At 45.1% G+C, this 24228-nt stretch overlaps 1 protein-coding gene across 2 annotated transcripts in view; it reads right to left on the bottom strand.

Annotated features, from left to right (window-relative positions):
- Positions 1-24228, bottom strand: part of CDK7 (cyclin dependent kinase 7) — a 306650-nt gene that overhangs the window by 69846 nt on the left and 212576 nt on the right. For both annotated transcript variants that reach the window (XM_086960721.1, XM_086960720.1), the window contains exons 7-8: positions 23132-23250; positions 3442-3541 (exon numbers count right to left, since the gene is read on the bottom strand). In XM_086960721.1, coding sequence (XP_086816847.1) covers positions 3442-3541; positions 23132-23250 — 219 coding nt within the window. The remainder of the gene's footprint in view (positions 1-3441; positions 3542-23131; positions 23251-24228) is intronic.

The raw sequence follows: 24228 nt of genomic DNA, 5'->3' as shown, positions 1-24228 counted from the left end.
TTAACAAATGCTCCAACTGAAGTCCACAGCAAAGTTGATTGAAATTCCGCCACAGACAGATGGAAGCAAAGATCCTTGTAGCAGAAGAATTCCAAAAGGGTCACGACAGCAGACCTAGGTCCAGCACTACTGGTTCTATGTTCCTAAATTTTGGGTGGTGCAAACTTCTTCCTACACCTGCTGCCAGTAGGTGTTCAGGTCAAGGATACAAAAGCATAAAATGGAAGGTGCACACAATCAGAGTCCAAAGGAAGGATAGTGTATTTTGTATCTTCTTCTTTATTTATCAGTTTTCAAAAAACAGGCACAGCCAACGCGTTTCGTTCCATTAGCCTTGTGGAACTTCGTCAGGGCGGATTAATTTAATTTACGAGTTTTTGGCAATCTGTTTAAAAAACCACTGTGGATCAGACAGCAACTAGCACTGGGATTTCAAGGCATGTAACCTTCTTATATGCAGCGATGTTATTTAAACTGGAAACGAGTGGGAAGGCCCAGTGGGTATTCAGATGCTGAATCCAGCAGAGTTCAGAAATTTGGAAGCCCAGGTATGGCGATTATTCAAGGTGGTGTGGGCGTCCGTCAGGGAGTCTAATTTTCGCAAGGAAAGTTCCTTTCTTCTATTTCTAAATGTCCAGCTCCGGTGCAGGCATGAATTGAAGCCGTGGAGGTCCGTAGAACGCGGTGGTCGTAGTAATGACCACCGAGCACCTGTGGTCGGGTGCTTGGATTCAGTCTGTAGTCTCGTGGCGGCGTCCCGGGACTACAGACTGAATCCAAGCACCCGACCACAGGTGCTCGGTGGTCATTACTACGACCACCGCGTTCTACGGACCTCCACGGCTTCAATTCATGCCTGCACCGGAGCTGGACATTTAGAAATAGAAGAAAGGAACTTTCCTTGCGAAAATTAGACTCCCTGACGGACGCCCACACCACCTTGAATAATCGCCATACCTGGGCTTCCAAATTTCTGAACTCTGCTGGATTCAGCATCTGAATACCCACTGGGCCTTCCCACTCGTTTCCAGTTTAAATATCATCGCTGCATATAAGAAGGTTACATGCCTTGAAATCCCAGTGCTAGTTGCTGTCTGATCCACAGTGGTTTTTTAAACAGATTGCCAAAAACTCGTAAATTAAATTAATCCGCCCTGACGAAGTTCCACAAGGCTAATGGAACGAAACGCGTTGGCTGTGCCTGTTTTTTGAAAACTGATAAATAAAGAAGAAGATACAAAATACACTATCCTTCCTTTGGACTCTGATTGTGTGCACCTTCCATTTTATGCTTTTGTATCCTTGTAGCAGAACCTAAATTGTTTTAGATGGCCTTAGGCTATACTTATCTGCTCCAAGCTTGTATTCCCAGCCACAAAAAGAAAACAAGCATTTGCAATGCAAAAGGTCTTGCATTTGCGAGAGTTTGAGCTATTGTCATTGTAAATAACAATGCCTTTTAGTTATGTGTTTTGTTACACACTTTGTACTTTCCAGGTTTTCTGAACACATAAATAAAGTGATTGTCATTTACAATGTCAACTGTCGTGAATGCGAGACCTATTGCATTGTAACTGCTTGTTCTATTTGGGACCACTAAGCTTTTTCTCACAGATCTGAACAGGAAAGCAATTATGTAAAAATGTCTGCCTTAATTAAGGCAGAAGGTCCTGGGTGCTGAAACCCACGATTCGAAGTGCAGGGGGGTGGCGGGGGTTCTAAGGAGTATGCCAGTTGACCAAAGCTGGCTCGGCTGGTGGAAGCATGATGGTCTGCTCGCACACATAAGAGTCGGCAGACTGACAGTTTGGTGAACAAGGTAACCGGCTCACTAAAATCTAAACCACCCTCAAAGTCTTCACCCTAAGGCTTGAAGAGACTGGTCTACAAAACCAATAGTTGAAAGGGAGAGACGCTAAGCTCATTTAAGTATACCGTAAGCAATAGGTCGACTGAAGTCAAAAGTGGCATCTAAAAACCAAAAGCTATAAAGAAGTAATTTTGAGGTGAGAAATTGTATGTTACAAAGCAGAAATGTGAGGCAGGGATAGAGGGATTATAAGTAAAGAAGAGATACGGTCGAAATTAACGAAGAAGGAATTTTGTGGAGTTAAAAATGGGCACTGTGGAGCCCAATGATGGGTGTGGGCTTAACCAGCAACACCACAGGCAAATAAGTGAAAACAATGAAGAATATTAAATAAAAGTTATAGCGGGAAAGACAAAAAAATCAAGGATTTTCGGGGAAAGAAGAGGGTCGTAAACCATGTTAGGTAAAAACATCGGGGTAGGGGGCGGTAGCCTCTCCATCTCATGTCTTGGAGTTTACAGCAACACCTTCAGATTTGCATACCACAGACCAAGGAAAATAATAAAATAAACCGATCGCGGTCTCCCTGAAGCGGGTGCCGAGCTCGGTATTAAATAAAAAAATAATATTAAACTGAGCGGGGTGTACCTGAAGCGCGCGCCGCGCTCCATATTAAAGTTTGAAATAAAAAGAAGAAACTGAAAAACGAAATGCAAAATAGGTTAGGCCGACATTACCGAAGCTGTCACCCCGTGCCGGCTGTGTCCCTTAATGAAGTAAATAGTTCTCGAAACTGGTTAATGAAAGCTCCCAAGTTAGGACACAGTAAAAGATCGGTCCTCATGGGTGGTACCAAATGGAGACAGCGCAGTAACAAGGAGGGACTAACAAGCCTCATAATGAATCGGAATGCAGCATTTACCAAGGACAATGAAAAGTATGGGCAGAGAGTGGGCGATGCTTACGCAGCATACTCAACTACTGCAAGCCTCGCAGAGCGAGCAATGCACGCGCGCTGCCGCTAGGCTCGACCTAAAAAGACCTCTATGACAAAATTCTAAATAATGAAGAAAACGACTCAGAAACAGCAAGAAAACAAAAGAAGCCAGATACAAAAACAACTATGGAAGCAACTAGAGACAAGTTGCTACTGAGAAAATTGGCAATGGTTGTACTAGTTTGACAAGCACAAAATTGGAAGCGCACATACAATGTGATTGTACAGCAAAAATGTAATGGATGTGCAGGCAAAATTCTGAAATGCAATAAGAATACATTTACAAAAGCAAGAATAATAAACTTTAGCACTGAAACACAAGAGATCGTTCAATAACACAAGTCGGAACAAAGATTAATTTATAAAACTACATGTGCATGGCACAATCACAAATTCTAGATGACAGCTGAAAAGAAAAGGCACAAAACAGTTTGTATCACGATTATTTTCATTAAAGTACATAGAAGACATTCAACACAGATGTGCCAAAAATGTGTAAAACAAAGCACACTTCGCTTGATAGAGTTTGATCTGCCAACTGCAAATGGGATGGCTAAAGCAAATACACAGATATGGCTTAGTGTTCCGTTCTGCTATAAATAAACCACAGGGAGAACTTTTCTATCCAACTTACCCTGAGAAGTAATTCTGCTAATATACACCCAACAGCCCACATGTCCACACCAACGCCATACATTTTAGCTCCAAAGAGTAGTTCAGGTGCTCGATACCACCTAAAAATCAAGCATGAAAATGTTATGGTAATAAACATGTTTGTCTTGGCTATTACAAGAAGCAAGGGGTACAGGGCCTTGCCCTGGTGCAGCAAGGTTGACAGATACCCAAAAAGGGTGGAGTGCAAGGCCTGGCCTCATGTCAGACACTTTGGCCCACCCCTGGTGTGCACTGTCCGTGGCTATGCGCCGACAGTGGGACGCAGGCCCACGCCTCTATGGTCCACCCCAGCTTAGTGTGCCCAGCCACTCATGGTGGGGGAGGGGTAGTGCAGGGTCTGGGCGGAAGCCACCTTGCAACCTGCCCATGTCGTGAATGGCCTATCTCTGCTGCGCAAAGCCAGAGGCCAGTTACCCTGAGGTAACTACACATGAGGGATTGTTAACCCGACGTGAATTGGGTGGAGGGCCTGACTGAAGACCGGGCGCTGCTAACAACCCTAGCAACACCATAAGGGGTGCGACCATCACTCATCCAAGGAAAGGACACACGATTAAACTACAAGTATCAGCTACATGTGATACTATGAATGTGGTGTATCTTCTAAAATGTTCATGCGGACAAGGTTATGTTGGAAAAACAGAACGAAAAATGAAGACCAGAATTATTGAACATAAATCAAACATACGTAACAAAATGACCAAATCTACAGTAGCAATCTGTTAGAACTGGCTATTTCTGGTGGGCTAAGGCTGACGCCAAAGCCAGGCAGAAACCACCAATCTAGTCAGGGCAAGGAAGTCACACGCCAAGATAACCCCTGCTCACCCCCTTGGTAGCTTGGCACGAGCAGTCTAGGCTAAACTCGGAGGCAATGTGTAAAGCATTTGCGTCAGCGCACAACAGCAACAACATACTAGGTACACCACAAAAGAGACTCCACACAAGGTTATTATAAAAATAACTTTTGTATTGTAAAACCACATATCAGATAAACATCACACATGTACATTGTGCCCATTGGCACGGCAACATTCATAAGGGATTATTTACAAGACAGGGCCACATAGGCCACTGTCATAATCAGCACCTTTAGAAATAGCACTTAGAAATTAGAATAAGTATATAAAATCACTGTAGCACAAAGTAACAGTTATGAATCACATCCAGTAACTACTGGGAACAGGTAAGTACACACTACGCAACCCTAAACACCTTAGGAGCATGTCACGCAGGTAACCAGGACCTCACTAGGACCACCTGTACTAGAAAGAACAACCACCTAAGGATAAAATCCACCTAGGGGTATAAATCAGAACACATTACCCATGATGCATAAATATACATTCAGAGGAGTGGTAAAGAAAGAAAACACATGATGTATAACCCTACACATTCAGCGGTGTTTAAGAACAGAGCACATGATGCAATAAAATACATTCAGGGGTGCAGCGCAAGAAGACACATGATGACTAAACATTCAGAGGTGCAGCGCATGAAGAGAAAGACACATAATGCATAAAACATCCAGAGGTGTCAAGAGTATACCATAGCGCAAATATCACATGAGGCCTAAAAACCTTCAGAGGTGCAGGAATAACACATGATGCAAAAGATCACATTCAGAGGTGCAATAACCATACCATTGCGCAAACTCACATAAGCCACCACCTGTGGCAGTCCCTAGGCCAATGGCCTTGTTGGGGCTCAGACGCCCTGAGTCTCAGTGTCAGGGTGCGCTGCCATGCAGCGCCAGTCTCAAAGTACCAAAAAGCCTAAACGTAGCAGGTGCCCACTAAGTGCTGGGCACCTGGAGAACAACAAAACTGCGCCAGGGCCCTCACTGGCCCTTAGGTGCCAACTGCGCCACACAGGCTCTGGGCATAACACACATGCCCCAGACGTTGGAGCCACAGAGGCTCCAAAGCAACATGCCAACCGTTGGAGCCACACCGGCTCTTAAAGCAATGGTGCCCCCATGAGCCTCACCGGACTCTAGCCCTCACACTCGGGGGCAGGAAGGGACGAGCACCGACAATATGCCCCGAAGTCCCCCCTCTCGGATATGGCCCTCTCTGGAGCCAAACGGGCTCGTAACCATAATGGGGCCCCTCTGAGCCTCTCTAGGCTCACGCGCGTTGGGGCGACCCACTGCCAACTGGGGCCGCCCTTGAAGGCTTCGTAATGCGTTGGGGCGACCCACTGCCAACTGGGGCCGCCCTTGAAGCCCTCGTGGCTTCGTAATGACAACAGGCGCCCTCTCGCGCCACGGGGGGGGGGGGGGCGGACACCGGCAACGTGTCCCGGCGCCCCTCCTCCCTTCTGTCCCACTCTGCCCGGCCCTCAGCAGCCCAGACTCACCGGGTCTCCTGTGCGGCGGGGGCGGGGCTCGGCGGCCACGGAGGAGCTCCTGCTCCTCGCAGACTATCCTCGCTTGGCCCGGTCCCCCGTCTCGGGACCGGGACGCAGAGCGGAGCCAGCCAGGCTCCCGGGGGCAGTCTCTTCTCTCGCTGCAGGGCTCCCTCGGCACACGGGAGCCCTGTTAGCCGGCCGCCACCTCTCTTCCTCGCCGCCTCCTCTCCACCGGGTCACGAGCGATGGGCCAATCCCATCGCGGCTCCTTCGGCGAGCCCCCAATGACGCCAGAGCCTCTGCAGGCGTCTCGACCAACCGGAGCGCGACTCTCCAGGCCAGCGGCCAATCAGGGCGCGCCTCTCGGGTCGCGGCCCCTTCGTGGTTTGTTTCTCTCCGCGGCAGATCGAGGTGGGCACTCGTAATTAATGAAGTAAATACGGCCAGGACTTCTCAGCGCGTCCAGCGCTATAAACGAGCATGAAAGCGCTCCTAAGCGCTAGGAAGTCCAGAAAACGCGCCCTCAAGCGCTTGGGGGAAATGAAGCGCTCCAAAGCGCTAGACAGCAGGCAGAGCGCTCCCCAGCGCTATCATTGAAGTAAAGCGCTCCTCCAGGGCTGCAAGCACTAAAGCGCTTCCAAGGCGCTAGAACACAAAGTTTCAAGGTCCTTCCAGCAATGCAGCTCCACCATGCTGCACAAAGGTCCCAGAGAGCCCCAGGGGGCTAAGCAAAGTTCCCCCTCCAGCCCAGGCAGGCAGAGGGGTCCCCCAGGAGTCCAGGCATCCAGGGGCTGGGCAGCGCCCACCCCTGGTAGATCCAAGTCAGCCAAAAGAGCAAGAACAAGAACCAGTTGGAAGGAGACACAGCCCTTCTTATACACAGGAATGCCTTTGAAGTACTTCGTGCAAGGGGCCCGAGTACTGGAATGTTTCTGGCTTTCGTCTTCCTGACAGCTTCAGGGCCAGAGGTGACAGTGGGCCGTCAGGATGGAGAGCCAGCAGGGTGGGCGACAGGCACGGCCCGGCACCACCAGACGCTCTTTCCTCCCATCCCTGACAGCAGAGGGGCCTTTCATCCACAGCTGACTCAGACCCCCTCCTCTGGGGCCTTGCAGACCCTGCAGACCCTGTCCTACTCAAACCGGACAGTCCATCCACCAGCAGGTCCAGGCACTCCTGGGCAGACTCACCAGCCAATCACACGCCAGAACCAACTTACACAAATATACCAACTTCCAAAAGTAGTACTTCCAGACTAGGCACAGTCATGCTGCATACATCATTTTGCAGCATTCATTCTCACGAGTTTATACATACCAAACTCGACCCTTGCACTCCCCACACAACAGGAACTACCATGGGCATACATATTCCCCATTCATTCCTATGGGAGGGCAGGCCACTCACCCTTCATACAGAGAGCTCCAGCACTTTACACTGTACCACAGTGAAAAAAGTGCGCAGAGGCCTAGAATCACCAACACCAGGTTCCAGAAACAGGCTAGGAAAAAAGCAAAAAGTCTAGGGGTGAACCTGCCCAAAGGGCCGGGTCCAACACAATCCATTTCATGGAAGCGTCACACACCATCAGTCAACTCAGATTCACGGTGCTGGAGATAGTACCGAAAATGGAAGGAAAAGATAACAATAAACTGTTGTTGCAACGAGAGAACTAATGGATTTACAGACTAGAAACCCTCAAATAGTTGGGGATGAATGATCGAGTGGAATATAGTGGTTACCTTTAACCTCACACTCATTTACACTCGAGAACTGCCTTTTACTATGTACCCCTGAGATATCTCCCTCGTAAATAGGAAAATAAGCACAGTTAGATGCTTTTCTCAAACATCAATCAACACAAATAGTGGTATTATGAAACCAATGATTTGATTTTGCTTTAGATTAACACTTTATATATTGGATTATTATTTATTTGTTTAAACATTTTTATTTGCATTTTAATAGAACTCAACAATACAAGCATGTCGTAAGTATTGCACGTATATCCCCTTCTCCCACGTTCCACCCTCCCCCACATACAACTCTATCTCGGTCCATAGCAATTTAAACCAGTGCCCAATGTGATATTGTACAGTAGTCCTTGGTATTCAGCATCCAACAGCTCCCAAGTTGACGTGGTCACGTTCTGCAGTCCTTGCTAAATGAGCAGATCACAACCCACCATCCATCCCATGATATTTTCTCCACCTGCCCATACCTTACGGAACTTCTTCGGGCATCCCCTCATCTTGTAAGTGACCCTTTCAGCAGCCATTTATAGAGGTCCAGCCCTCTCCTCCACTCCCGGTGGTTCAGGCGCGCCCCAGTGCGTGAGTGAGGATCTCCTAAGCTAAGCAGAGATTACCGAAAAACTTACCTACAGGTAGGAAAAACCCATGTAGGGAAGTCAAAGAAAGACAACCTGTCATCAACAGCAAAAATACTCCGCAAAAAACATAAAACTGGAAAGGCAGGAACACCATATATGGCGACGTTACACTGCAAAAACATACCATAATGCAGTTTTGAGCCAAATAGAAACCAAGAGAAGCCGTCTGCACATGAAATACAGCAACTATTAAAAGAAGGGAACAGAGCGAAGACTCTGAGCCATCCTGACCGTCCCAAAGCTTACACAAAACAGCATCTGCATGGGCACCAAACAAATGAACGTCATCAAATGGCATGTAAATTAAAGCGGACTGGACTGCCTCTAAAAATCCAGGAGAATGAATCCAAGCTCGCAGGTGTCAATCAATCAAACAGGAGTTTGTTAAAGCGCAACTACTCACCCGTAAGGGTCTCAAGGCGCTAGGGGTGGTGGGGTGCAGGTTCCATTCCATCAAGGAGGGGGTCTGTCGAAGAGCCAGGTTTTGAGGTTTCTTGCGAAGATGGGGAGCGATGTTGTCTGTCTGAGGTGGAGCGGAAGGGCGTTCCATGCTTTGGCCGCGAGGAAGGAGAAGGAGCGGCCTCCCGATCTGGTCTTTCTGGTGCGGGGGACCTCGGCGTAGGAGAGCTGGGCTGATCGTAGGGTCCTTTGGGTGCGTGGAATTTGAGCCGGCTGTTCAGGTATGCTGGTCCGGTGCCGAGGAGGGCCTTGTGTGCGTGGGTGAGCATCTTAAAGGTGATTCTCGCCTCGACGGGGAGCCAGTGGAGTGTGCGCAGGTGCTGGGAGATGTGGCAGTGTTTTGGCAGGTTGAGGACCAGTCTTGCGGCGGCGTTCTGGATGTTCTGTAGCTTGCGGATGAGGTTTTTGTTTATTCCGGCGTAGAGTGCACTGTAACTCCACAATGGACGACAAATCGAATCAGTAGTGTCCATGACACACCTAATGATTAACCTAGCAGCCTGTTGCCCATCCCTAATCAATTAACCCAGTTCGCTCCTATTAGCCTTCGGAAACAATGGCAATAATTGCCACGATGAATCCCATCAGGCATGAGAAAACCGTCCAAGAACGCTACTTGTGTTAACGGAAGGTAACGCCGTACTGGACGAAGAGAATATATGTTTTCCAAAAGAGTCTTGCTTTCGGTAATAATTGCCAACCAGTGTATGAGGCATACTATCCACATCTTGGGAAGCTGTAGCGACCTAAACCACAAAACTGCAGTGTTTTGGTTGACGAAGAAGGCAAGCAGGATCATCGGGGGAAGGGCAGTGCTTGTAGGCAACAGTACGGTCTACAGGTGCACCAGTATCGGGTCTAGCCCATGCCCCCATTAAAATATCATATTATGCCTCAAAAAAGGGTAGTACTGTCTCAGTCACTGATTGACCTGGATGAAGAACGTCAATGAGGGGGGTCTGTAGATTTCTCCTACCGAAGGCAGAGTCAAATGAAAGAACATCAGGGACGCTTTTTAACATATATGCCAGAGAAGCACTGGCTTTCGAGGCAAGTCAGGAGGGGATACAAGGCTAGAAGCCGGGGATGATTCCAACCCACTTGCTTCGCCTAACTCAGCAATTCAGCTATCCATCATGGATAGCTGTATGCACTGGATGCACAACAGGAAGCCCATCCTCATTTCCTTCCACAAACTGTTCACCTACAGAACCATCAAGTATCGGCTCTGTAAATGACGTTGATCAACGCCAAATTGACTTTAGGAAGAGAAGTGGTAGGGCGTCAGACGGCGCTGACAAAACGAGCCGAGGGGATATTGGGGCCTCAAGACTCAGCTGGTTTGTGCACCAACTCCAGTTCGGAGCCATCCACTGCCATCGAAACATATCTCGGAGGAACAACCAAAGTCGCTCCGGGGTCTGTCACTGCCACAGATATGAACCTCGAAGGGATGCGCACCGGCTCAAGAGTGTCCAAGGGCCTAACTGCTGCAGATGATAGACCCGTCAACAAGGGCACAGCCATCACACCCTAGGGGCGCGAATGCGCTCCAGGGGAAGGGGAGGACCCAAATAAGACATGAAGAGCATCGTAATACTCTTTCATCTGGCCTCTAGTGCTCCGGCTCCAGGAAAGGTGGGGGGAGCATGGGAGCGACTCTTGCAGAGTCCTCAGTACAAGTCGGGAGGAGCTGCTTGAACCCACAACATGAGACGAAGAAGCCCTGGAAGGCTGCGACCTCGATCCTTTAAGACAATGCTTACCATGGGATATGGACAGGGTCTTGGACCGTTTCCGCCGTTCACTGGATGGAGAGCTACGCCCATGAGAACAGCCTCTGGAGCGACTCTGCTGCCGAACCGCAGTTGACCAACGTTTAGGAGAACTGGAAGGCCTAGACAACCGTGCAATCAGGAGCTTCATCCGTCGCTCTGACAAAGCCTTTGTTTTCAGCCTTTGGCAGCCGGCACATTCTTCGGCGTCGTGCTGCTCGCCTAAGCACCACATGCATATGGAATGTGGATCCATACCAGACATCTGTCGAGCACAAGTACCAAGGACTTAAACCCAGAAGGCATGGACAGCTGGCACGCAGTTTCAGATGACAAAATCGTCACAGCAGGCCGAAAAACAGCCAGAGATACACTTCTCGGGATCCATGTTACAGCGCAGAAAAGAAGAAACTGACATCTACGTGCCAGAGGGGTCTTATATGGCTCCACTGACATCACAACCAGAGTCAATACCATAACGGAGCCGTACAACATCGGCCCCTGGTGCGCAGAGGTACTGCTGAAAAATATCCAGATCCAGACAGGTGCCTGGGGAGAATTCACAAGTTAAGAAATCTCTGGCTAGATGTCTCTATCCAATAAGAGGAGTATTGAAGAAAGAAGTGGGGTTCGTCCTACTAGTGAAAGCTTGAACCACTAAACTCCTGGGTGTTTGGTGCTGCGTTAAGAAATCAGGTTCACCTGGGCCAGTCTGAGGTGTTTGAAAACCTGTCTGCTTACTGGCAGACAGGAACAGGGGTTAGACCAGGCACCAAGTGTCAGTCAGGGCTTCATTAAATCGAGGTAAGGATTATAAAGAGATTTGTCCCAGCTGCAAAACTTCTGTTAGTCGATTTGGTTTTGACTTCCACAGTTGACAGTTGTAAGTTCAAGACTACGGCCACACATCTCAAACACAACAAAGGAAGCACTCTTCTGTGGGTGGGCCACGAGAAGAACACAACTCAGTGTTGAGGAAAGTGCTCAACCCACTGGTCCCGGGAAATCCAGATGCAAATTGTCATAATCATAATTTAGAGAAAATACCACACTGTCCCCTACCCCCTATCACCAGTAATCAAACCGAAGAGCTGTTGGGGTGCGGCTCCTAAGAAATGGAGTAGTTATGTCTGAATCAGATTGCACTCGGGCCTATTAAATCTGTGAGGTGAGCCCTCCTTCAGGGTCAAGAGGGATTCAGCTCTAGGTCTGAAAGTTCTACAGGAACAGAGTCGTCCTCCAGCAGCAGCGTTGTTACCAGCGTCAATGTAGCAGGAACTCGTATGGATTTTAGCGCTGGAATGGAAGTCTGCTCTGCCATCGGAGCAGAACCTGGAGCAGGTTCTGGAGACACAAACAGCACCGAGGGCAAACACAACAACTGTATTCAAACTGGAAGTGACCACAGATCCTTGGGGCCCCAAAACAAACCAGAGGGAGCTAGAAGGGTGCCGAAAATTCACAAAATGGCCTCCAAATAGGGTGCAATCTGTTGTAACATTGACCAGAAGCTAAAAACGTGATTGGGATCAGTTGTGGACTCAGCTGTGTGGGATGGAACTGAGAGTGAAACATCAAGGCACTGTGACATCCTCATGACTTTTCAGGCTGAGTGGCAGGACTCTGCTGAATCCCCGTTTGGCCTTCTTGTGCTTCTGCTTCAATTTCGACTAACTGAAAGACTTGGACCTTGACAAAGACCTATTGTGGGAATGTCCTCGAGAACTGGAACAGGTCTGCTCCCTTGACTTCGAGAGGGACTTCCGGGACTTCTTTCGGTGTTCAGTAAAATAGGGCTTTGCGTTCCTGCATCGTCTTCATACAGGAACACACCTCAAAGACTTTGGAGATTAGCACACCCTGCCATCAGATGTCCTCTAACAAGCGGAGGAAAAAGATTGCAGACTGCAGATTTTTTCAAGTACTGCAATAAAAGCAACAATCATTTGCTCAGGGGCAAAGCATCATGACCATAATCTCCTCGGTAATAAATCAGTACCATATAAACAACATAAGGACTTTTTCCAAAGTTTAAAAAAGTTCAAAATTAAAAAAATAATTTAAGAAAATGAAAGTAAAAAAAGCTTATTTAAAAAAACGTGTAACCCCCAAAAATCGACGTAAAAATGTTATTTTTAAAAAAAACGACAATATAAGAAATGGCTGAACACAGTGGGTTGTGTATAGAACCTAGCTGCAGCCCACACCCACCGGGCATGGCCTTTGGGTTGGACCCCCTGGTTGAAAGCCCAGAAAATGTTCAATTAAAATGGCCGAGCCCTTGTAAAACTCTCAATGCTTTTGTAAAAACCATCTGCTAAAGTACTTTCACGCATTGTGATTTCTGAACATTGTACTGTATTGTAATTTCGTTTATATAACATTTACTATCCTTGACGAGGCATTGAAGTGCTTTACGGCGACTAGCATGCTACCCTGGAAGTCAAAGTTAGTTGTTAGTCCAGTGGAATTATTTGCTATTAGGATCAGTCTTGTGCACTGAGGGAAAGCATTAGCACAGATCTGTTGTGGTAAATTAAAAGGAACCAATAGGTCCGAGTTTTTTAGTAGTAATAATTACCTAATGATTTATATCACAATATTCAGGAAGGGTATGGAATTCCCTTTGCACCCCTATCAGCATACTATAACCAAATCATCGGGATTCAAAAGTACTCTAAAATTCATACACGTGTTCTTTGGTGTAAAACACTGGACTCCCTTTAGTAGGTCTGTCAAAACAAAAAGGAAAACAGAATCAGGGTAGAGACACAACCTTGCGTAAGGGCATTAAATGCCTTTGTTATTTCCACAGTTAATCCTGCTGAAACTTTAGCTCAAGTATAAGTGTGTAATGCAATAAAGTAACTTCAGACGCCACTGGGTAACCAGCTTTTTCCACAAAGGACTGTGCTCTTCTGAATCAATTGTAAACTGAAAATCCACTCAGCAAATGTTTTGCAAACCATGTAATTACTTGCTGGTATATGATGCTATGTGCTCTGACCAGCCCCCAATAAACTCTATTCCAGTGAGATTAAATTATTTTAGCTCACTGAACTCTGCAGTGCTTTTAATATCATATCATCAAAAACTTCAGAGGAGTCCTCCAATACGAAATTAAACGGTATACAGATCACTCTCATTCACCTTTTTAATATCAGTTTAATGAAACAGCCATTTCAAGAGTGGGGGCTAGGGAAAAGGATGATGCCAGTTAAGCAATTCATAAAAAATGGGCAGAAATAACTCTGCTCAGAGATGAGTCTTGTTTTATTAAACATTAGGAATTCTAAGTGGGCCAGAAGCCTTACTAATACTGAGATCATTTAATCGCCACTTGATAGTTTGGATTTCAATCACATCTATCCACCCTCGCATCTCAGAACTGGACTCCTATTCTAATCTTGTAGTGAACTTTGTGTATTAGCCTACCTAATTATTCTTTTCACTGCTGTTCAGTTGTAGACAAGACATGTTTTTGGTGACGTCCAAGACCAAAAACCTTTTTCATCATTCTTCGCAGTATAATCTCTGTTTTCAAACAGGTCTTATTTACTCCCGCTCTTTCCTTTCTTCCAAATTATATCTTCTATTCCCTTTCATATCTTGTAAAATTAGACCGCTTCTCATTGCCACTATTCTTCAAGTAGCCTCATGGGACTTTCCTCACCTGCACTACACCTCAGACTTTTTACCTTTATGTTTCACCGTAAAATCATCCGATCCCAAAATCTCATTCCATTCCACATATGGAGGTTATTGTGCAGAATTACGCACTGAGGTTATAAGTCTCTGACTGCTTTTACTTTTGAATATTCAAACCTGGATTCTGTAAAGTTGTTGTTTTCATAGTTTAATGCAATTTTGTACAGCTACGACAATACTTAGGATCAGTGTTGACGAATGATTCATCCTAACAAATAACTGCATGATACAATGTGAAGGGAAATAATTCAGGACATGCCATAGTGATTGTATACGTTGTGCATCAAAACTTTCAGAAATATTAATAAGTCAATGAATGAAAATTCTCTATTGTGCTGTCGGGAGAGAATGCCCAGCTTCATGTTAACTGCATTGGACCTGCTTCACTGCTCTTGTACAGATCTATGCAGAGACAAAGAGGTTTCAGTAAGGATAACATTGGCAGTCAAGGCCTGGGCCAAAAGGCAGTCCTCAAAGAAATGCATGTAGTTGAGGTGGTACGTGTAATAATTAACCAAAAAATAACAGTCAAAAGAAAAAAGGGCAAAACCTACTAAGAAAAATAAAGGAAAAAGTAGACATTTTTTCTGAAAATCAAATGCTCGAGAACACAAAAAACGACACTGAAAACTGCGGGATCGGGGGAGTAAAAAGCCAAGTAGCAACAATCTCTTGCATTTAAAGTGGCTAGCAGATGGCAGCAGTGTATGAATACTTACTAGAAATCTCCACTTGAAGCTGTTCGAGGCCAGTTAGCATTGGGTGGTGACCGCTGCCTCCAGCTGGTATTTCCACCAAGGTTAGAGTTGTATACATATATTCCAGCCACATCGCTATTTTCTAAGGAGTTGACTTTGCTGGTTACATCTGGAAGCCTTGCAAATGTCAGGAAATCTTTAAAAGGTGGCTATAGTGATCTTTAAAACTGCCTCTTTTTACAGCCTACTAAGTAAAGAGATTGTGTGAACTGGCTAGCAGACTGCTCTGTCTCAGCACCATGTCACACTCACAACCTTTCTTCCTTTAGAACTCTGGCTGGACGACTAAGCCTGTTCAGAGAAAGGTTTGCAGCAATTCCGGTATTCAAGTCAGTGTAGTAATACTTCTTTCAATGCTTTTCTAACAATTAGTAGGCAGATGTCATGCAGCTAACAAAGGAGTATCCCATTTGCTGTTCCAAGCTAGATCTGAAAAGGTGAGTAAGGGGAATAATTTCATTAGCATGTCAAGGGTAACCCAATTCCATTTTTCCAGAAATGCATGTGGCAAACCTCCCTATTGTCCTTTCGATGCATATGTCTTGCCCAGTATATGTGTTTAACACAAAAGAGCCGCTCCTAGTATGATGACCTAAGTGCTTAAGTGTAATAGTGTTCATTTGTGAGTGCAGGCATCTCACAAAAAGTGAAGGACTGGTCTCACACACCACCTGGTGTCATGCTTCATCATTGATCAGTCTTTGTTTGATAGAGGGCGGGCATACACCTGAAGACAAGGATGCACTTGTAAAGCTAAGTGGGGGACCTTACAAAAAGTGAGGTTGCCCAGTATATGGCCAGGTGCCCATCGTATTTCCCAGAACATCTGCAGCAAAATAGTGGATTTTCTAAATGCTGATTCAGAGAATTGCACCTTTCAACAATTCCCCTTTATCAACTGCACTCCATATCAGCCCAGTTCACATTCATGTCTTGTCTGTGGTTCCTCTGGAGGGAGTTATACCATAGAGGTAGCGAGTCTCAATGTCAGGGAGAGACCACCTCTTGCAAAAGAGTAGAGCAGCAACAGAGCACTTTGACTTCTACCTGACCTCCAAAGCTAAGCATATCGACCCTTTCAATTCAAGCCAGCGACCTCATAGACCACATAAAAAAATACAGAACGTGGTTTTGGCCAGCCCAGAAGGTGCTAAATTTATGAAACCACTTTATATGGCTTAGGAAAAGTAAAATAACATATCTCATGAAAATAAGAATGCTTGGGTACTACCCCACCTGTTACGAATAGCAATCAAATACTGGAAAAACGCACTGAGACACACAAATCGGACTCCACCGTATGCCCCTACTATTCCGCTACTAGGTGTCCACACGAGGTCAGGAATAGTTACCCATCACAAACTGAGGGTATGGGCAGATGCGGTAATTACTACAATAGGGGCGTTCTTCTCGGAGGGTACCCTCATGACACATGGAGACTTGGTGCATGAGCACGGAGCTTCGGATCAACTGTTCTTATTACACGCAAGTATATCCAATTTATCCGAGATACATGGGCACAGGAGGGAGTTGAACCTGCTACAAACACACTACTCTCTATGCAATATTTAATGGAACATGGAGCACACCTGACCAGATGGCTGACTCACGGTATCCTCTCTGAAGTGGCGTTCTCGTTGCAACCGCTCAAGGACAAATGGATAAAAGACGCAGGCGCGTGTTTACTGACAAAGGGGGGAACTTTAAGACTCACCGAGCCGTGAGGGGAACGGCATATCACCGCCAGGCATTCCGCACAATAGTACTGGGGGGGGGGGGGGGGGGGGGGGCAATGACGCTGTAATTGGTGACCATCTTCAGCTACTTGCAGATATGTTGACCTCTAAATTGGAGCTATTGATCAAACCCCTAATGACAAAAGTAGATATGGTGACAAAGGAAGTAGCCAGATTAAGTTCACTCATATCCCCTCCAGCGCAAATAACTGCTGAAAATACCACAAATGTACATGAAAATGCCACCTCTGAGGGTGTTGTAGCGAATGGGGCCGATTATAAATTAGATCAAGTCTCAAAGGAGGTCTCCAGACTTGGGTGCCTCTTGTCTACTCATTTGTCACGGACCAAGACGCCCCAGATCGCAGGCCCGGGTGTATCTGCTACGGCAGCTACGACAGTGGCCTCTGGATCAAATAGCAGTAAGGGGGCTAAAGGTACAGCCACAGGGCCATCTATAATTCCTGCAAGTTCTGCCCAACTTTTGTTAACACCTGATATTATAGCTCCTACTTCACTGAAGCCAATAGTTGCTAACAAGACAGGCGTAAATAACATGGGGGGACCACTGGGGAAGAAAAAACCTGTAGTGAATCTACCTCCTGAATGTGCACCATATACAGTGGTCCTAACAAATGTCCCGACAGTAGATCCAAACTCATTTGAAGCCCGGGAAGAGCTAACTAGCTCCCTAGGAAATAAAGTCGTTGCTTGGCTAAACAAGTATTGTGGGTTTCCCATCGCCTTTTGCAATGACATAGTGTCAGTGCGCAGGGTTGAATGGATTGGTACCTCAAGAAAATCCTGCAGAGGCGACTGTGTTATTGTAAATTTAAGACACCCACAGCACGTCGCAACTGTAATATTAAGGGCGGCCTCCTTACCGGTCACTGAGGATAATATAAGTATACGCCCATTGGGGTTTTTCTACAACCACCTGAGCATGACCCCTACTCCTAACTCCTATGTTGGTCACCATACTCCTACCTCTCCCTCAAATAGACAGGCCTTCTTTCCTGGATTACCACAAGTTCAACAACCACCTATAAACATGGACTCATACTGTTATAACTTGTATAGGCCTAATCCTCAAGTATTCCCAGTCTTGCCCTTGTTTAATCGGTTTGCACCTCTATCATCTTTAAGCGAAAATGATTGACTGCCTATTAATGAGGGTACCCTAAATGCACATTGCCGAATAATGACTTGGAACATTGCCGGTATTAGGGCCAAGGCAGGGATTAATGATTGGACTAACTTACTGAAGACTTTTGACATCATTGCTCTTCAGGAAACTTGGGACCCTTTGAACAGTTTCTCTTTGGATGGCTATACACATTTTTCTGTGCCTGCTTTTAGCGAAGGGGCTGGCAGACCAAAGGGGGGCTTGTTAATTTTGTTTAAAACGTCTCTAAAAGGAGTGTTAACACAACACAATTCTGGTTCCCAAAACTGTCTGATCGTTGAACTCAATCCCCCTACTTTTTCAAATATTTTGTTTATTAATTTTTATAATTCTAGCCCTAATGTTGACACTAGGCAGAACTTAGATATCATTGATTCTTTTTTGTCAGTCTATAGAACCAAGGTAAAGGAGTTTGCAGTCATTCTTCTAGGTGATTTTAACATTCACCCCTGCACCCAGACATGCACAAGTTCTTCAGAAGAGGGGCCTCCGTTCTCTTCATTAACACACTTTGAGCATTCTACTAGGGGGAAAACCCTTGAGTCTTATCTGAATGCTTGGAATCTGTACAAGTCTGGTTGTGGGGAATTAGATAGTAGAACTCCTACCTTTAAAGGTAACGTCGACGGTACTGTAATCGATTATATATTTATGTCTTGCCAGATTTTAGAGAGGGTGGTTCACTTTGGCGCTATGGTCTCAGTATTTAGCGACCATAACCCTGTAGTAGCGGAGGTATTGTCAACTGCCTTTTTAACTCAGTGTGGGCCAGATGGGAATAGAGGCCAAGATGTGGTGTTAAGGGACCAGGGTCGCAGACTGGTCTTCTCTTGTTCCCGAGGACGTCCTTCAAGCGGTCCTTGTTAGTACTGAAAACGATGTTTTAACATGTATGGACGCAAGGGCGTCAAATAATAAAGTAATGTCTGCCTTTGGTAACATTTGCAACTCCATTGACACTAGTCTGACAAACAATAAAAAATTGTCTAAGCCCAGAGAGAAAAAGTGGTTGGACCATGCATGTTCAAGAGCTCACACCGATTTGCTCAAGGCCCTTAAAGCTGTCCCTAAAGACCGTCCACTTATAACCATATTAAGATCTTCGTACAAAAAAGCTATAGAGAATAGAAAGAAGGAGATCAGGGAATTAGCTTGGTCAGAATTGTCTGACCCCGAGATTGTTAAAAATAGTGCTGACTTTTGGAGGATAGCTAATCAGCCTTTTTTCTCAGATAAGAATCAGGCTTCCCTTGAATTAAATATCCCGGACGGTGATTGGATTAACCATTTTGAGTCGATATACTCGAGCAACCTAGTTGATGATTTGGTAGATAGCCTTTCTTTTTCTCAGGAGATACAGGGTGTTGTTTTTGAGGCCTCGGAAGTCGAAATTGCCATTGATCAGACCTTAAAAAATAAGGCCCCTGGGCCGGATGGAGTCCCAGCCGACTTTTTTAAAACGGATACAAAGCTTTGGTCGAGGGTGTTGTGCGGTGTTTTTAACGTTATAACCAGAAACAGTATTCCAGCATCCTGGAAGGAGTCTGTAATTATTCCCGTCTTTAAGAAGGGAAGTAGGGTAGACCCAGCATGTTATCGCCCGATATCTCTAATTGATTCATCAGTAAAAATTATGGGCAGGGTCATCCTACTTAGACTTCAGGCTTGGCTGGATGATAGAGGGGTCCTGTCCAACCTGCAGTACGGTTTTAGAACTAAACGGGATACTATGGACCAGTGCCTCAATCTGCAGATGTTAGTGGACAAATACACTAGGGCTAAAGATGGGTCGTTATATTTAGGGTTCATGGACCTATCTTCGGCCTTTGACCTTGTGAATCGCACTAAACTGTGGCACATCCTTGCGGATTTGGGTCTTGATCGTGCGCTTGTTAACCTTCTAGCCGACCTCCACTCAGGCCTCTGTCAGGGTTGACTCAGGGGGGCGCCGTACCAGTCGATTCAAGTCCAAAAGAGGGGTGAGACAGGGGTGCATTTTGACACCCCTGCTCTTCACAGTTTATATTAACGCCCTCGAATCTGAAATAAAGACTGTTACGCCGGACATACCGCGTATAGGGGAGACAAGTTCTCCTGTCCTCCTGTACGCGGATGACGCAGTGCTTTTGTCCCGCACAGGCTTGGGTCTTCAGCAGTTATTGGATGCTTTTGGCCTTTTCATGACGTCTTTAGACCTTAAGATAAATGCCAAAAAATCACAAGTTATGATGGTGGGTAAAGGCTCACGCTGCAAGAAAGTTAAAACGTTCTATTGCAGCAAGGTAGAAATGCAAAGAGTATCGACATTCCCGTATCTAGGAGTTACGTTTGAAGATAAAGGGAGCTGGGGCCCTCAAATAAGAAATAGAAATAGTGCCCTAGTAAGAACATCTTCTGCCATCCTGAGTTTCAGCAGAAGGCTGGGGGCTAGGCCAGTCCCAGCCCTCATGACCATCTACAACGCCAAGTGCGTGTCTGTTGCAAATTATGGTTGTTCCTTATGGGGATATGGCTCGATAGACCGTCTTCAGGCTTCTGAAAATAAATTTCTTAGATCAGTCTTGTCTGTACCCCAGTCAACACCATCTTATTCTGTCCATTCTGAATTGGGGGCTGATTTTATAACAGACAAAATTCGAGTGGCCACTCTAATCATGTGGCTTAAAATTTGGCTTAATAACGAACTATCTTTAAATCAGGCCATTTTGAGGGACTGTCTCCTACTCGACAAAACGCCCACAAAATTAAGTGGTTAACTTATGTTAAAAACGGTTTTAGCACTCTGGGACGACTCAACCTCTTTTCTTCACCGGAGTTGATATCCCGGGCCGATATTGTTAGAACCAAAAGCGACATGCTCTTGAGGCTGTCGCTAATTAGAGAGGAAAAGGAACTAACAAAACCCTAGGTTAGAGCACACCTTTTGGTTGCAAACCCACCAGACCCTGAATTCTACCTCACTCTGGTTAACCGCCCCTTTCATAGGTTTTTATTAACTCATTTCCGCATGAACATGATTCACCTGATATTAGGACAGTACACAACCTGGTGTAAACCTGATGAATTTCTTCCTTGTTCTTGTGATAGCTTCTCTATGCACTTTACCATGTTTTGTGGGCATTTTATAGCGGAAAGGAGGAAGTATCTTGTGCCAATCTTAAAAAAGGCAGGGTTTCTACAAGTTAGACCAGCACTTTTTTATTTCCAGTTGTTAAATGACCCTAGCACTGTCTTTCATGTAGCCAATTACTTGGTGTGCGCGGTGCGCACCAAGAAAGGATTTATGGTGAAAGAGAGATTGGACACATTGTCATGAAGTATTGCACCTTGCACTTTAGTGGTCAAACATTATCATTATTGTATATCAGGATTAAGGGGATGGCGGAACGATATATTTTTAACTTTTTATGACATAGTTTTTATACAGTGATGATTTTTAAAATTTCTTGTATCTTTGTTTTTAGTTAAATCATGATATGTGGTTTTTACTTTTAAAGTTGTATATTTTTAACCATTGTATAATGTGTTTCTATTATGATTGTATGTTTCTTTTTTGTACCGTGCCTTTTTTTGATATTCATTTATCGAAATAAAGATTTTGACTGACTGACTGACAAAGAATGGGACACTATAATAGGCTACCCCAACAATGTGTCTCGTAATCCCAAATTTTAATTCATCCAATTGATGCTGTTACATAGGGCCTATCTGACCCCACATAGACTGTGCTCGATGTTTCCGGGAACTAGAGATACATGCCCACGATATGATGCACCAAACACGGCCCTGGTACACATGGTGTGGGATTGCCCGAGATTGGAACGCTACTGGATGTCAGTGTGCTAGATACTGATGGAAATTGCCCCTGTGCACAATAATGACACTATGGAATATTGTATACTGGGACTGGGACACCGGGGAAAAAAGGGTAATCCCACACAAATGAGTTTTTCTAATCTTGCGCTTCTACTAGCTAAAAGGAACATTACCACATGGTGGAAAGCCACCAGGGAGCCAACCTTGCAAGAATGACATGCGGAAATGGTAAGGTGGGGAAAAGCGGAAGGAGCAGAATTACAAAGAGAAGAAAGAAGGGGTTGAGACGGACAGCGATATCTATGGCTTGGAATGTAATGTTGGATGATTTGCCACGATTGACATACTGTCCTATTGAGGGATCATGAGTGCGCCTAGGGGAGCCCCAGTCCAGAGTGGAGGACTGCACAAGTCAGCAACAGTAGTATTTTTCGTTATAGTGAGGTGTGAGGTGCAAACAGTAGTACCTGCGGAGGAAATGCCCACACAGGAACACGATATGAGAGGGTGCCTAAAGTGCTAATGGGAAGAGTTGGCTGGGCATGCAGGAAGAGGGAGGGATGGGGTATTTGTGTTCTGGTCCATTACAATAAAGTCTGTTTGCTGAGTAGAAAGAGAAACTGGAATGTGCACTTTAAAGCGCGGAATCTCCATCACACAAGATGAATCCAAGCCTACAGCTTGTTGTAATTCAATAATTAGGAGGCAGGGGGGGGGATGCGCCAAAGCAAGCTTCAATTTAGTTTTTGTCTTTCAGCTTCCTCCTTCTTTCTCTCCAGGATAAACCGAAATCTTGAAATTGTCCCAGGAGTCACAGAACACTAAATACACCTCAACAAGAGAGTTTTATGATGAGGGTTAGCAAAGAAAGATCTACTGAAGTCCTAGTCTGCACCAAAACCAAGCACCCCAATTTATACTACATGTATTTTTGAAACATGTAAAAGGTCTAAAGGTCCGAGGTAAACAAATACGCTTAAGTGGAGAAAGAAAAGAGGAGAGGGTGATCGAATATAATTTACTGGCAAACAAATTATGTACTTCATGCGCATGCAGTGCATCCCTCTTCAGAGGATTTAAACAGGGCTTCCACTATTTCTTTTAATTCTATGTCACAGTAAAATATTGCTAAAACTACGCAATGCACACTCAAAGTCAGAACAATGTTTTAACTAACAAATACACATTTTGTACAAAAACTGCATTGCCTTTGAAATATTTTCCAAATAATTTTCTTAGCATATATGAAGAATACAGAGAATCTAGCAGATTACCGGATAAAGAATATGCAAACAGTGTAACTACTTGAGAACAGTAGGTGAAATGGAATACTACTACAAATAGCAATTAAAAGGTACCGGTTATTCAGGGTTGTCCGACTTGATTTTGTCAGGACGTCCTGTATCTTTTACTATAGGCTAATAGTCAGATCGGCAGTCTATGATTTAATACACTTAAAACGTTTACCTTGTTACTACCTGATGAGTATAGGCTCTGTTTGGGCTACCAAAAGACTTGGCCAAACCAAAATCAGCCAGTTTTAGCACGCCATTTTCATCCAGTAAAAGGTTATTGGGTTTGAGATCCTGGAAAAAAATAGATAAAATAAATATCAGTCAGTAGCCAATTTCTCTTACACATTTTGGAAATTGTACGAAAAATTGCTACTTTTATAGAGAACACCACTGACTGATTTCTCAATGGAACATTATTATTCAAACCAATTGTACGAGTAGTAGCTTTTGATAAAAGTGGGACTTGCGGGCTACCTAACCAATACAGAACACTTTACTGGAACTCAATCCACTGAGTCCTGAGTCCAGTAGAGGCTGTTACGCAATTAAGGAAAAGTTACTTCCCCTCTAACAATGATTTTCAACCCAGGGTATAAAGCATAGAATAAAGTGCACTGCGTAATTAGTGACACAGTGCGTTATGGTTTAACCAACAAGACCTTCACGATGATGTAATTCAAAGAAGGTTTCTGGTGATGGTATCTGCTGAAGGCTTCTGTGGTCTTGATGATCAGTGCAGAAAAGCATTTTCTTGTAAGAAAAGAAACATCAATCCTTTTCTTTTTTCTTTATAACAAAAAGCCAGATAGATCAGTGTTCTTAATTATTCAGATGCAATATCAGTGGACTGGTTGTACTGATTACGTTTTGAACTATGACATTATGCACATCTTACAAATATGAAGCTTTTAAGTTTCATTAACGTCTAGAAGGTCCCCAAATCAGTCCACTTGTGCCAAAGAGTCTTTCATTGCAGCCAAAGACCACTCGTTTCTCACTGCTAGAATATCTGCTGTAAGGAATATGACGTGGCCAGTGTTGACTGCTTTATAGTGCTTTTATTGAGGACATTGGGAAAAGCAGGGAGAAGTGAGAGAGGGACATGGGACTTATCAGGGAAAATAGACAATGGGTAATAAAGGTGCATCGGAATATGGGAACACAAGGAAAAGGTGGCCAAGAGGAGAGGAAATGGGGTGAAGCTGAGGAGAGAGGAAACCATATGGAAAAAGTAGGATACAGGTGGAGAGCATAAGAGGGCAGATAGGG

This window comes from Lissotriton vulgaris, chromosome 3_1 (genome assembly GCF_964263255.1).
Source record: "Lissotriton vulgaris chromosome 3_1, aLisVul1.2, whole genome shotgun sequence".
Classification (NCBI taxonomy): domain Eukaryota; kingdom Metazoa; phylum Chordata; class Amphibia; order Caudata; family Salamandridae; genus Lissotriton; species Lissotriton vulgaris.
The sequence above is the reverse complement of the archived record's forward strand: the minus strand, read 5'-3'. Positions and strand labels throughout refer to the sequence as shown.